The 15000-nt window shown below is 30.3% G+C and overlaps 1 protein-coding gene across 1 annotated transcript in view; it reads right to left on the bottom strand.

The window, feature by feature from the left end:
- Window positions 1-14738: 14738 nt before the first annotated feature.
- Window positions 14739-15000, bottom strand: part of LOC146872571 (zinc finger protein 131-like) — an 825-nt gene continuing 563 nt past the window's right edge. The window contains exon 1 of the mRNA XM_085660947.1: window positions 14739-15000. This exon is cut by the window's right edge and continues 563 nt beyond it. Within this exon, the coding sequence (XP_085517073.1) occupies window positions 14954-15000 (47 nt within the window). The 3' untranslated portion in view covers window positions 14739-14953.

Raw genomic sequence — 15000 nt, 5'->3', positions numbered from 1 at the left:
TCTGTCTATTTATCTTTCTCTCTCTTTCTCTCTCTCTCTTTCTCTCTCTCTCTTTCTCTCTCTCTCTTTCTCTCTAGTCTGTCGCTCCCTCAACTCCGAAGGAAAAATAATAAAAAAAGTCTTTTTATCTGTTTTTTTTTGGGGGGGTGGGTTGTTGGGCCTCGAGACGAAGAGGGAGGAAAGCTCCGGAATAAAAAATAAAAAAAAAAAAGAAAAAGAAAAAAAAGATTCTCTTAAATTGTAAAATATCATATAAAAAGCATAGAAGATATAATGGCATAAATAAATTATGCTTTGGACGACGCATCGATCCGAGTCTATTTTGCATTGATATATATATATATATATATTTTTTCTTTTTTCTTGCTTTTCTTTCTTTCATTCTTTTTCTTCTAATATCATTATCATTCTTGATATACATATTACTTATGTATTTCGTGTGACATAAGTGAGATCACAGTAGAAAGGAACGGAATGGTCGATCATCGCATTACGATAGATCGATCGAGGATCGACGCGTCGTGTGTAAAAAAAAATAAAAAATAAAAAATAAAAAATAAAAAATAAAAATTAAAAAATAAAAAAAAAAATATACATATGTGCATGTATATATTTTTTTCTGCACGATTTTTTTTTCTTTTCTTTTTTTTTTTGCCGGGTCGATTGGCGACTATTTCTCTCTCTCTCTCTCTCTCTCTCTCTCTCTCTCTATCCGTCTATATATCTATTTATCTATCTCTATCTATCTCTATCTCTGTTTGTCTGTATCACCTCTCTGTCTTTCCTCAAAAATACTTTTTCTCTCTCTCTCTCTCTCTTTTTTTTTTGTGTGTATTTTGTGTTTTTCTTTTTTTTTTCTTTTTGTTTGTTTGCTTTAATCTTGCGTTCAAAACCTCACCAACAGGACTCTCTTCGACTCCGAAACATCTGAATGAGGTTTAGTCTAGTTATTTTCGATTTGTCCCCAGTAAGCCACACGCGCACGGCAACGTTCGTTTAAAAATATGGAACCAGTGTGACCAGAATGGTTGCTATGGAAGAGCTCCGGTATTTACCCGGAACGGTCTAAGTCCCACTTGATGCGAGTCCGAAGATCTTCTAAGATCATTTTCTTTCAATATCTTCTTCATCTTTTTTTTTTTTCCTTTTTTCTCTTTTCTCACCACACTAAAAATTAATTTCCCAAATCCCTTCGGGCTCGAATCCGCTATTGCTTCGTATTTGTTTCTTTTTACGTAAGTTTCTTTTGTTTTTTCTTTACTTCTTTTTTTTTTTCTCCAAAAGAATTCGATCGCATACACATACGCGTGCACACGCGCGCATACACACAGACAGACTATATATATATATATATATATTATATATATGTATATATACATATATAGCGTGCATGCGTGCGTGCGTGCGTGTGTGTGCCTGTGTGTGTGTGTGTGCGTGCATGCACGTGTATATATGTTATGGATACCAGAAGGGATATATCCATGGTACCTGAGATACGACGCTGGACCTTAAAAAATACGCGAAGGTCACAAACCCCTAAACATAAAAGGATAATTCGAGCTCGTAAAGGATCGTGAAAAGAGAAGACATTTAATGAGACTCGCATCCAGTTAGGGAGATGGACTTGTTTCTTTCATTTAACGCGCGAATAAAACATCTCGTTGGAAACGAAACGAAACGGAACGAGGAAAGTAAAAAAAAAAAAAAAAAAAGAAGAATTAAAAAAGATACATAGACGAAAAAAAAGACAAAAAAAATGTCGTCGAAAAAAAAGAAGAAGAAAAAAAAAATACAAAAAAAGAAAAAAGTTATCACGGTAGTAATAATAATTAATAATAATACAATTACAGCTAGCAATGTGATAATATACCCTAGATGAAAGAAAAAGGATAAAAAGCGGAATCCAAGATCGAGTCGACGGAGAAAAGGGTGGTGGCGTGTTGCGGTGATAGTTGGTTGTTTCGTAGGTAGGACCTTCTTTTTCTTTTTTTTTTTTTCTCCGTATAAAAAAAAAAAAAAACAAAAAAAAGAGGAGGAAAGAAAAAAAAAAAAAGGGAAAAAAGGGCCCCACCGTTCTTTTCCCTTATTCGACAACCGGCATAGGTGCGACGAATGGTCACGCATTATTACTATTAGCTTAGTCAATAATAATATTTTTATATCGTTTCTTCTTCTTCTTGGTCGGTGAATGAACGTTCTTCGAGGCTCGTCGACTTTAACGTCTTTCCTTTTTCGATTGGACGTTAAAAATAATATTAGAAAGGGCTTTAAGTCGACGAGGGCGAGCCCTTAGACAAGCTCCTGTTGCTTGTAAAGCTTCTCCTTGTGCATTCGTTCCATATGCCGCGCGATATGCATCTTCTGCTTCGCCCTGTAGACGCAATGGGGACATTGGAACTGTGGTTCCTTTCCGCATTCCCATTTCTGATGATTCCTAAGACTGCTCTTAAGCTTGTAGACCCTACCGCATGCGGGACAGTTGAAACCCTCGGGATTGCTCGTACCCGTTCCAAAACCTTTGCCAAGTCCTGCGCCGGATCGCCACATTATAGATGGAACGCTCCATCTTTGCCATGCCGCTGCCCATTTAAGCCCAGTAATGCTGAGGTCCTCGGCTGCTGGAACAAGAAAAACCGATCGTCGGCTTTATTAGTTCGAGTTCCACGCTTTTTTTTTTTTATTTTTATTTTTTTTTTATTTTTTTATTTATTTATTTATTTATTTATTTATATTTTTTTTTCTATAATGGTATTTCTATTTCGTTCCGTTTCGTTCCGTTTCGTTCCGTTTCGTTTCGTTTTGTTCGTTCGTTTGTTTTTTTTTTTTTTTTTTTTTTTTTTTACGATATCAAAAAAGGGTACAGTCTATTTGTTCGTTTTCTTTTGCTTTTTTTTTTTGATTGTTTCTTGTTCTTTTTTAGTTGTGTTTTTTTTTTTTTTTTAATTTCGTTTTATCTAAGTAACAGGACGACTTCGATGACCGACTGAGAATCTTTCTTTTCCGTCTCTCTGTCTTTTTCTTTTATTTATTTATTTTTTCTTTTTTTTTTCCTTTTTTGTTTCCTTTTCTTTTCTATTCTTTTTTTCTTTCGTTTAGCTTTCTTTCTTTCTGTCTTTCTTTCGTTCCTTCTTTTTGCTCTCTCTCTCTCTCTCTCTCTCTCTCTCTCTCTCTCTCTCTCTATTTTCTTCTTTCATTTCTTTCGTTTCGTTTCTTCATCTCTCTAAGGCGTTTGTTTTGTCAGGTCGATTATCGGGATACTGTCTATGTCTGCGTCTCTTTTTCGTTTTTGTTGATCTTTTTTATCGTATTTTTTGTTTCTTTTTTCTTTATATCATTTTTTTTTCTGTGTAAGAATGTAATTTTTTTTTTTTTTTACCAAGTGAGATACATAATACACCGCAGATGCTGTCTCTTCGTCTCTTTCTCTCTCTCTCTCTCTCTTTCCTTCTTTCACACATAAATGCACACATTACACACGCATCGACACACACACACACATACACACAAGAACTAGCACCCACACAAGCACACTCATTTACGCATTCACATACGCCAAATCTCTGTCCAGTTTTGTCGTTTAATTATTATTCGTCTGTACTTTGATAAACTCAGCAGCTTCGATAGTCGGCTCCGTCGTATCCTTCCACCCCGAAATCTGCCCCCTGAAGAGATGGGTCTAGAGAAAGGGTTATTTTATGTACACGCGAGAAATACATATATATATATATATATATAAATATATATATATATATTCTATGTATGTATATATATTTTGCTTGAGCCTCAACTACAGGCAACATCTTTTCATGCCAATCTTCAAAGGCATATCACAGGGTTGCGTCGTTTTCGAGGACGAGATGATCGTGAACACGGATTTTATACAAATTAAAAAAAAATATATATACACACACATACACACATATATATATATACATGTATATATATATATAAATATATGTATGCGAGAAAAAATGAGGGAAAAAAAATTGAAAAAAGAAAACCATGCGTTTTGGATCCTCGTCCTCGATTTTGTGAACATGCGCACTTCGAAACGCTTCAAACGTTTTGAGAGAGAGAGAGAGAGAGAGAGAGAGAGGGAGAGAGAGAAAAAGAGAGAGAGAAGGAAAGAGAAAGATAGAAAGAGAAAGAGATAGATAGATAGATAGATAGATAGGTAGATAGATAGATAGAGATAGAGATTAAAAACAAAAAATAAAAATTAAGAAGAAATGGAAGAGAAAAAGGATAGAAGAAAGGAAGAAAATAAGAAAGTGAAAAGGAAAGAAAGAAAGGAGAAGAGAAAAAAAAAAGAGAGAGTAAGAGAATAAATGCGTGTTTCGAATAAATCCTTATATACTTTCGAGCCCCAAGCAACTAGCCATGAATTTCGCATACGAGGAAAGTGCGTGGTAATAAGAAAGCGCAATCGTGAGAAAGGAACTGCTGCTTTCGAGAGAAAATGAAAAAAAAAAAAAAAAAAAAACAGTTTTTCTTTTTCTTTTATGAGAGAAGAAACAAAAAAAATTGTCAAGGACGAAAGATGAAGAAAAATAAATGAATTCATTTATTAAAGGAAAAAAAAAAAAAAAAAAAAGACAGAAGACGCGAGAGCTAAGACGGAAGGAAAGAAAGGAAAAAAAAAAAACGTGAAAAAAAAAAAATAGCAGAAAATCACCGCCAATTTTTTTTTTTCCTTTTTCCAATAACTCTTTCTATTATAGAAGCTGTTCCTTTCGTTGGCGCTTTAAAGCGATGATATAGAAATAAAATCAATAATGGTGTTTCTATGTACAAGTCTTTTTTCTTTTTTTTTTTTTTCTTTTTCTTTTGTTTTTTTTTTCTTTTTTTTACTTCTTATTCTTCACTTCATTATTATTATTATTATTATTATTATTATTATTATTATTATTATTATTTTTACTTTGTATTTATTTATTTTTTTTATTCTTTTCACTTTCTTTCTTTTTTTTTTTTTTTTTTTTTCTTTTTTATCTTAAATACCCTCTCGGAGGAAAGTTAGTGCGCATGCTACTTTTTTTTTTCTCTCTCTCTCTCTCTCCCTCTCTCTCCGCTCCCCTCCCCGCGAGTTCATGCTTCTAATAAAAAAAAAAAAAAAAAAAAACGAAAGATTAGGAACGAGGGATGGAAAGAAATCAAAAAAAAAAGAAAAAGAAAATTAAACAAAAAAATAAAAGAGAAAGAAAAACAAACATAATAATCTACGCAATGCTGCTCGAGAGAAGAATTATATGGCGACGAGGGGAGTGGGGGTAGGCGGGGGTGGGGGAAGAGATGGGAAATGAGAGACGACGTGAGAGTGGATTGAAATAAAATAAAATAAAAAAATATAAACAAACAAACAAACAAATAAATAAATAAATAAGTAAGTAAATAAGTAAGTAAGTAAGTAAGTAAGTAAGTAAGTATGTATGTAAGTAAATAAAAAGAATTTCGATCCATCGAAATTTTGTTCGGCAATATATTGTATTATAATTATAAACTAGAGTTTTATATAATCTTAATAATTAATAATAATAATAATATATATATATATATATATATACACACACACATATATGTATATATATATATATATATATATATATATATATATATATCACAAAATGGCATTAGTTAGAGACAATAAAATTATTGTTTAAAGATACGTGGTTGCATGACAAAATAACAAAAAAAAAAGTATATATATATATACATATACATGTACATATATGTTTATATCAAACGTGCATGACACTTCTTTTACTTTCTTCTTTTCTTTCTTTTTATGGGGAAGAGAGGATTTTTAAATGTGGCTAATGCACGACTTCGTGTGAAGGGATTTACAGTTTAGATCCATGGTGTCGACTATATCTACGTATATATTTTTTATTGTTTTTTTATTTTACTTCATTTTTTGTTATAGTGTTGGACGACATCTCATATCGTTCTCAATTATTTTGTATAACTTTTATTATTATTATTATTATTATTATTATTATTATTATTATTATTATTATTATTATTATTATTATTATTATTTATTATCATTATTAATATTATTTTTTTTTATTTTTAATATTATCACTATTATTATTATTACTACTATTATTAATTTCTGCCAAACGTAAAAGATGTCTTATTTCACCAGGATCTTACAATTGTTGTTACTCACGTCGTGTAATAATATAGGTATATGTACATATATATATATATATATATATATATATATATATATATATATACATTTATATATGTATATATACTTTTCCTCTTACTGTTTTTAATTTTTTTGCTAAACTAATATCAGTCTTACAAGCGAAGTTCTCTTTGACAATGTATATTTCGACAACACATATATTTAAAGAAAATTATGGTTCTCGTAAGTGTTAAACGTGTTAAAAACGTGTAATACCGATTGGGTTATTTTTTTTTCAGCTTTTCTTTTTTTCTTATTTTTTTCTTATTCTTTTTTTTTTTTTTTTTTTCGTCAGGTTCAGGAATAAAAATGTCCTTCCTCCTAAATCGCACTCTTAAGCCTTTAATTACTATTAAATTAATATGGCTAACGTATAATAATAATAATAATATATGTAGATATATAAGGCACATCGTGGGTTATAAGTACATATAACGAAGAAAAAAAAAAATGACGCAATTTTTCGATGGGAAAAACAACAAAAAATTATCACGAGAATCCTTTGTTTTTCTTTTTTTGTCTTTTTTTGTTTTTTGATTTTTTTTCCATTTTTTTTTTTTTTTTTTTTTTTTTTTTTTTTTTTTTTTTTTTCAACGGGACATACACTCGGGATTGTGGGTGGTGTTCGAGAATACAATATTATTATTATTCGATGGATTTGATCTGTAGGAAAAAAAAAAACAAACAAAATGTTGCGAAGAGATCGAGAATAAAAAGAAACGAAACACGCAGAATGGAAAAAAAAAAAAATAGAAAAACAATACATATAAGGAGTGCAGAGACATTTGTAAAGAGAACGAAACAAAAAAAAAAAGAGAGAGATAAACGATCGATCAAAAGACAGACAAATTTTTCTAATTGATATTGTTGTGAGTTAGACAGAAGGTTATGATTAAAAAAAGAAAAAGAAAAAAAAAAGAGAGGAAGAAGAAGAAGAAAAAAAGAAACTAACGAAAGTCCTTTCCGAAGAGACATCTTCTCTTCTACGTATGTAAGTATATAATACTATATATATATATTATATATATATATATATATATATATATATATAGTCGATAATTCCTGAACGAACAGACATCTGATCTTACCTCTTGGAAATTATCTCGGAGATAAGAGGAAAAAGGAAAAGAAAGAATAAGAAGTTAAAAAAAAAAAAAATAAATAAAAAAAGAAAAAGAAAACAGGGTAAAAAAAAAGAATAGACGAAACAAAACAAACAAACAAACAAACGAACAAACAAACAAACAAACGAACCCTATCGATTGTCGAAAAGAAAAAAGAGAGAAAACGAGAGTATAAGAGTGTGTTTGAAGAACAAAAAAATATTTTTCGATGATTACAGATTTGTCTGTGTCTGTCTGTCTGTCTCCGTGTGTGTGTGTGTGTGTGTGTGTGTGTGTGTGTGTGCGTAATTCACAGCCGAAGAAAAAAATGAAGAGAAACAGATAGTTGAGCTATTTCGAAAGGCTACGAATAATTACGTGATGTTTACGTGAATCATTACGTAAGGTTTTCTTTGTGAAAAAAAAGAAAAGAAAAAGAAAAAGAAAGAAAAGGAGAAAAAGCAAGAAAAGAGAAGAAAAGAAAGGGGAGGAAACAAATTCAAATCCTTTTTTTTTTTTTTTCTTTCACTCTCATCCATAGATACTTCAAAGGAAAAGTCACTTCGAAATTGATTATTGTCGTCAAAAAAAAAAAAAAGAAAAAAAAAGAAGAAGAAGAAGAAGAAAAAAAAGAAAACCAAGAAATAAACAAAAGAGGAAGAAGAAAATGAATGATCTTTTCTTTCTTTCTTTCTTTCTTATTTTGCAAAGAGAGAGAGAGAAAGAGAGAGAGAGAGAGAGAGAGAGAGAGAGTGAGAGAGAGAGAGAGAGAGAGACAGTGAGTGAGAGAGAAAAAAGCGAAACAAGAGAAAAAAAGAGAAAAAAGATAAAAAAGAAAGAAAGAAAGAAAGAAAGAAAGAAAAAAAGAAAGAAAAAAAGGTGACGCGTTCAGTCGATCTCTAATTTCGGTGTGTAAGCCAATAAATGAGCCTCCATGTCGCCGATCTTCTCAAAATGTTGTCGTCGTATGTGCCTCAACCAATGCGCCTTCCTTTTGCAACGCTGAGGACAGAAGGGACAATGAAATTGTGGTTCCTTTCCGCATTCCCAATGGGTGTGACGTTGCAACGAGTCCTTTCTCATGTAGGATCTTCCACATCTGTTACAAGCAAATTGACCAACAGGCTTTTTTCCAATATAATTGAATGAGGAGGCCTTCGGTATCTTCAATCCGGCGAACGGCAAAATCCTATGATGATGATGATGATGACGATGACGTAGATGATGATGTAGATGATGATTATGATGATCCACCTCGACCTCGACCGCCACCTCCTCCTCCCCCTCCTCCTCCTCCTCCTCCTCCTCATTCGCCTCGTCCTCCTCCTCGTCCTCCTCCTGTCTCCTCCGTACGTCGGTTTCTTCCTCCTCCTCGACGGACCTCCTCATCATCATCCTCCTCCTCATACTCCATGGCATAGAAACCGGAATTTCGTTATCATATTTCTTATCATCGAATCTCAACGTCGTCCGCGTAGTCGTCGTCATCGTCGTCGTCGTCGTCGTCTTCTTCTTCTTCTTCGGATCTGCAATTTTTCGAGAAATATTTTCCTTTAGTTGGGTTAGATCATTTTTTTTAATAATTTTTCCTGCTCCCTCTCTCTCTCTCTCTCTCTCCCCCTCTTTCCCCCCTCCCTTCTCTCTCTCTCTCTCTCTCTCTCTCTTTCCCTTTCTCTCCTTGTTTGTCTTTTTTCTCCCGGATGTTTTCTCTCTCTTTTTTTTCTTTCTTTTTCTCTTTCTCTTTCCTTTCGAACCTTTCTCCCAACCCCCTTTAATATTGACATTTGCAAAAAAAAAAAAAAAAATAACAAAAAACAATTAAGAAAAAGAAAAGGGAAAGAAAAAAACAGCCCAGAATACTCGTAGCTGCTTCCAATTATTTTAATGTTGATTCGTTGCTCTCTGTCTCTCAATTTTTGTCGAATCTTTAGGATCAATTATCTCCTTCCGATATATATAAGGGTTGGAGGTATATATAAAGGGGCTTGAACTGGATGGAGATAGGAATTCGCATATTTTTTTTTCTTTTTTTCTTTTTTCTTTTTCTCTTTTCTTTTTCCGAACAATCTCACCTCGTTACCTTTGAATAATATATTATTATTATTTATTATTTTCCTTTTAAGGATATTAGAATATCCTTAAATAATTATGATAAGGATTATAAAGTGGACGTATTTATAAAAAAACAATACATACTAACAATGTGACACAATTATACACACATACACATAGACACACATATATGTATGTATGTACGTATAGGGACAATATTGGTTGTCCAATGGAAAAAAAAAAAAAATAAAAGAAAATAAAAAAAAAAGAAAAAGAAAAAGAAAAAAAAAAGAAATAGAAATATCCACACCTGTAAATATTTTTTTTTGTCAACAACAGATCACAGATTGTACATGTATCAGTAGAGTGTATATATATATATATATATATATATATTTTATTGTAAAATATTCATATATATATATATATATATATTATTATAAAATATTCATATATATATATATATTATTATAAAATATTCATATATATATATATATTATTATAAAATATTCATATATATATATATATATATATATATATATATTATTTATTTATTTTTTTCTTTTATTGCATCAGTATCAAAAAGAAGTAGAAGAAGAAGAAAAAGAAGAAATAGGACACAATATTCTGAAAAGGTTAATAAAAAAGGACAATGATTTCCTGATGAGTAATCCTGATTAAGATCTTCCATTTCAATTCCATCGAACACCTGAAAAAGTAGAAAAAAAGACATTGTAATAATGCTCGAGTGTTTAACGTCGTTTAGTAGTACACAATTCTTCATTATTTCTTTTTATTATCTCTTTTACTTTTTATTTTTTATTCATTCATTAATTTATTTATTTATTTATTTTTGTTTTTTGTTTTTTTTTTTTTTCATATAAAAACAGGTGACAAATCGAAGAAGAAAGAAACGTAGAATAGCGTGTCAATAAGATCTTTTCACTTTATTGGCAAAATTTCAATTGGATCTTTTTTCTTTTTCTTTTTTTTCCTGTGTGTGTGTGTGTATGTGTGTGTGTTTTCTTTCATTTTTCTCTTTCATTAGGATCGAATGATAGGATCGATTTCGACGTGCGTCGACTTAAGGATTAGAAATTGGAATATAAGGTTATAATATACCTTTGAATTATTAGGATATAGGTTCTTTTCATTTTATTGGCAACTTTCGATTTGAGCTTTTCTCTTCTTTCTTTTGTGCGTTTTTTTTCTTTTCTTTTTTTTTTTTTTTTTTTATTGTTAGGATCAAATAAATTGGATCACTTCGAAGCGTTGTTGGGTATAGGTTTTTGAAAGAAAAGGTTTATATATCTTCGAATATCGACGACGTAATAACACAGCAGACATACAGACACACAGACATATACAACACACACACACACACACACACGGATGCACACGCAGATACACACAGCATACATACGTAGAGTTACACAGATGCACACGAACAGAAATCTCTCTTCCTCTCTCTCTCTCTCTCTCTCTCTCTCTCTCTCTTTCTCTTTCTCTGTGATAAATCGTACGATCTTGGTAGTTGCGTTACGTTGTGTTCCATTTTGGTTCTGTCCTTGATTTATGGTTCTTATTCATCTTCTTCGTCTGCCTATCATCGAATGTACCTTCATGTGCCTGTGAAGATTGCTCCTCCTTCTCGATTTGTAGATACAATAGGTGCAAGCAAAGCTCGGTTCCCTACTGCACTCGACGTTCTTGTGAAACTTTAAAGATCCAAGCGTGTTATACCCTTTACCGCATGACTCGCAGCTGTAATAAGAACCTGTGAAAATAAAAGGTAGAAAATGGAAAAGATCTATGTTATTTTAAGTTGCAATGCTTTTCTTTCTTCTTCTTCCATTATGCCGATCAAAAAGAAGATAGGTTCCTTCTAAAGAAAGAGAACAAAAATAAAGAAAGAATAAAAGAGAGAAAAAAAAAAAAGACAACACACGAAGAAAAACAAGGACGTTTATTTGTTGATTTTCCTTTTTCTTCCTATTTATTTATTTATTTATTTATTTATTTTCCTTTTCTTTTTTTTTTTTTTTCATTTCGTGCGCGATTTCGAAGTAAACAACAATGGGGTTTCTTTGTTTATGGGCACCATTTGACACAATTAAATCGAGATATGTTGGACGTAGTTCCCTCTCTCCCTTTCTCTCTCTTTCTCTCTATTTTCTTTTATCATTTTACTTGGATTATGGTATCATCTAAGAAATCAAAAAAAAAAAAACAAATGAACATTGGGGTCAAGGGTGAACAACGGTGGGAGAGGCAGGGGATGGAGAGGAATGGTATTATGGTGGATATATCGAATACAATAAGGATATTTGAACGTTTTCTTTTTCTTCAATGATTAAATCATTATGTCACATTCAATATACCTTAAGGGTAAATCTAATTTTATATATATATATATATATATATATATATATATATTTAGATCATTATTGATTTGATTGAAATATATATAATTTTTAATATATATATATATTTCAATCGAATCAATAATCGATCAACGATCGATCGGTGCGATCTATAAGGATAATAATGCATAAGTTTATTATAGGAATATATCGATTATGCATAAACGTATATTACATTGTAATTAATTCGTAAAACGTTCAAGAGAGGCATATGTATATCGTGTTATTCAACTTTTACGAAAATGGAGTAGTTTTTGACGATATATAAATGTTATACATATACACATATAAATATAAATATATATATATATATATATGTGTATATATGTAGTATAAGTATATATGCACATAACTATCTATGTATGTATTCATAATGAATACATACAGAGAAAAATTTAATTTCTCTATTAAAGATCACGTACATATATACATCTATATATATATGTATATATGTATGTATATATAAATCTTACTCCCTTATCTTACTACACATTGACACCCTCCCTTTTTCAATCGAACGATATGAAAATATTATTAACCCTTGAACGTTTACAGCTAGGAAAAGAGATATGATATATAAAAAAAAAATCACCCTAAACGTAAGAACGACGAAAATGGAATGTGCAATTTTGAAAAAGTAAAAGCAAAAAGATCGTAAAATGTGTCTCGAATGACGAATGAATGAGGAAAAGTGAAACAAAAAAAAAGGGGGGGGGAAAAAAGATACGATGTAAGAAGAAAAACAATTTTAAAAAGTTGACAATGAGTTAGAAATAAATCCTCCTCCTTCGTCTCTTCCCCCGTGTAACGCCATATATATATATATATATATATATATATATATACATATATATATATATATATATATATATATGTATCTCTCTCTCTCGAAAACAAAAAAAAGAAAGTAAAAAACATAAATACGGTGGCTTTCGACAGGTATTATATGTACGAGTCTTTTTTCAAAATTAATGAAAGAGCAAAGAAGGGAAGAAAAAGAAGAGAAAAAAGAAAAAAAGAAAAAGAAAAGAGATAAGAAAAGAGAAGAAGAGAAAATGTGAAAGTAAAATAAAGAATGGGAAAGCTGACGTTAGAAGGACAAAAAAAGAAAAAAAATCGCCTAATCGTCCATTTGTATTGTCTAATCGAGAAGGTCTCTTCTATGGCGTAGAATGTGCCTTCGAAGATTGGCACGTCTAAGTGTTCGATAGTCGCACCATCCGCAGGCGAATCTTGGTTCTCGATTACACTCGATGCTTTGATGAAATCTCAATGCCCTTAAGCTGCTGTATGTTCTTGGGCATAGGTTGCATGGGAATTCCTTCAGTCTGCTGTTAACGAAGACGCAACGACGTCGCACAATGGCGCGATATAATGATGATAAGGGAGCTAAAATAGAAAAAAAAATATAGACGAGAGTTCGTTCGAATTAAAGAGAGAGAGAGAGAGAAAGAGAGAGAGAGAGAGAGAGAGAGAGAGAGAGAGAGAGAGAGAGAGAGAGAGAGAGAGAGAGGAAGAGAGATAGAGATAGATGTATTATGTAGATATATATATATATGCGTGTAAATAAACGAATAAATGAACAAGTAGATAGATAAATAAATAAATAAATAAATAAATAAATAAATAAATAAATAAATAAACAGATGGATACAATATAATAGATTATATAAATATAACAGATAGAGATGACAAATTTTTTTCTATTCGTGCTACATTCGTGCTAAAGTTTCGTGCTTTCGGGGATTAGTTCGTTTGGTTTGTTTTTTTTTTTTTTTTTTTTTTTTCTTTTTATTTATTACTTTTTTTTTCCTTTTTTTCCTTTTTTCTTTCTTTCGCAAGATTTTTTTCATTTTTTTTTTGTTATTTATTTTTTTCTCCTTTTCTCTTCTTTTTTTCTTTTTTTTTTTCTTTTTCTTTTTCTTTTCTTTCCTTTTCTTTTTTTTTTTTCTGTTAAAGAAGACAAAACATTTATCTCTCGCACGTATATATGTATATATATATGTGTGTGTGTGTATGTTTGTTTGTGTGTGTGTGTATATATATATATATAAAGGTAGAATATTATTTATTTATCAAGAAAAGAAATTGTTATAAGATTACTCTTATAATATTCTATAATCTATGTATGTATGTATGTATATAATTCATACTAATCACGTTCAGGTATGACGTTTTAGGGATTTAATTATTACACAATACTTGTTTTCTCTTTTTTGTTTTTTTATCTTCATCTTCTTCTTCTTCTTCTTCTTCTTCTTCTTCTTCTTCCTCTTCCTTTTCCTCTTCTTCGTCTTCTTTATCTTCTTTCTTTTTTTTTTTTTTTTTTAGCACAAATTTTCTTCACAGATCGTGGATTTTGCTTTTTTCTTATTTTTTTCTTTCTTTTTTTTTTTTTTTTTTTTTTTTTTTTTTTTCGTTTCCATACATCTATATATAAATATTTTTTTTTCTTTTTCTTTTTTTTTTTTTTTTCGTTCTGTCAATTTTTTTTTTATACATACGATATCAGAAAGATCTACTATACAATAGGGTTAAATATTAAGATCATTATAAGGATCTATAATTTTAGATTAATACTGTGTCGTTCATTAACGAGAACTCATTGATTCCCTTTTTTTTTTTTTTTATGTTAGAATTGTATCGCAAAAAGAAAAAAGAACAAAATAAATAAATAAATAAATAGAAGAACGAATCAGCGAAATTCGTTCGTACGAGAATTAATTTTTACAAATATAATCAATTTTTAATTATACAATATACGTAATTTGTAATACTAATTATTAATCGTCAATTTATATCCTTTATAAATTATCGATCGAGATTTCCAATATATATATATATATATATATATATATATATATATATATATATATACCGTTATATTGGTTCGATCACATTGATTTTCCTAGTTAAATCTTATATAAAAATATATAAGACGAATTTCCAAAGTTCTTAGTCGTTCCGTGTAGTTTTGAGCGGTTTGAAGAAAGAAAGAAAGAAAGAAAGAAAAAAGAAAAAAAAGAAAAAAAAGAAAAAAAGAAAGCAAAAAAGTAAAAAGAGTAATGACGAGTTTCGATATTAAATCTTTTTTTTTGAGTTCGTCCTGTACGCAAAAAAAGAAAAAAAAAAAAAAAAAAAAGGAAAAAACGCAACATGCAAGATAGCAACGATAAGAATCACGATCGAATGGGTAAAATATTTTTGTGCCTTTTTTCATGCTCAA

This window comes from Vespa mandarinia, chromosome 13, assembly GCF_050613455.1.
Source record: "Vespa mandarinia isolate Hongniang chromosome 13, ASM5061345v1, whole genome shotgun sequence".
Taxonomy (NCBI): domain Eukaryota; kingdom Metazoa; phylum Arthropoda; class Insecta; order Hymenoptera; family Vespidae; genus Vespa; species Vespa mandarinia.
This window is presented reverse-complemented; position numbering and strand designations above follow the sequence as displayed.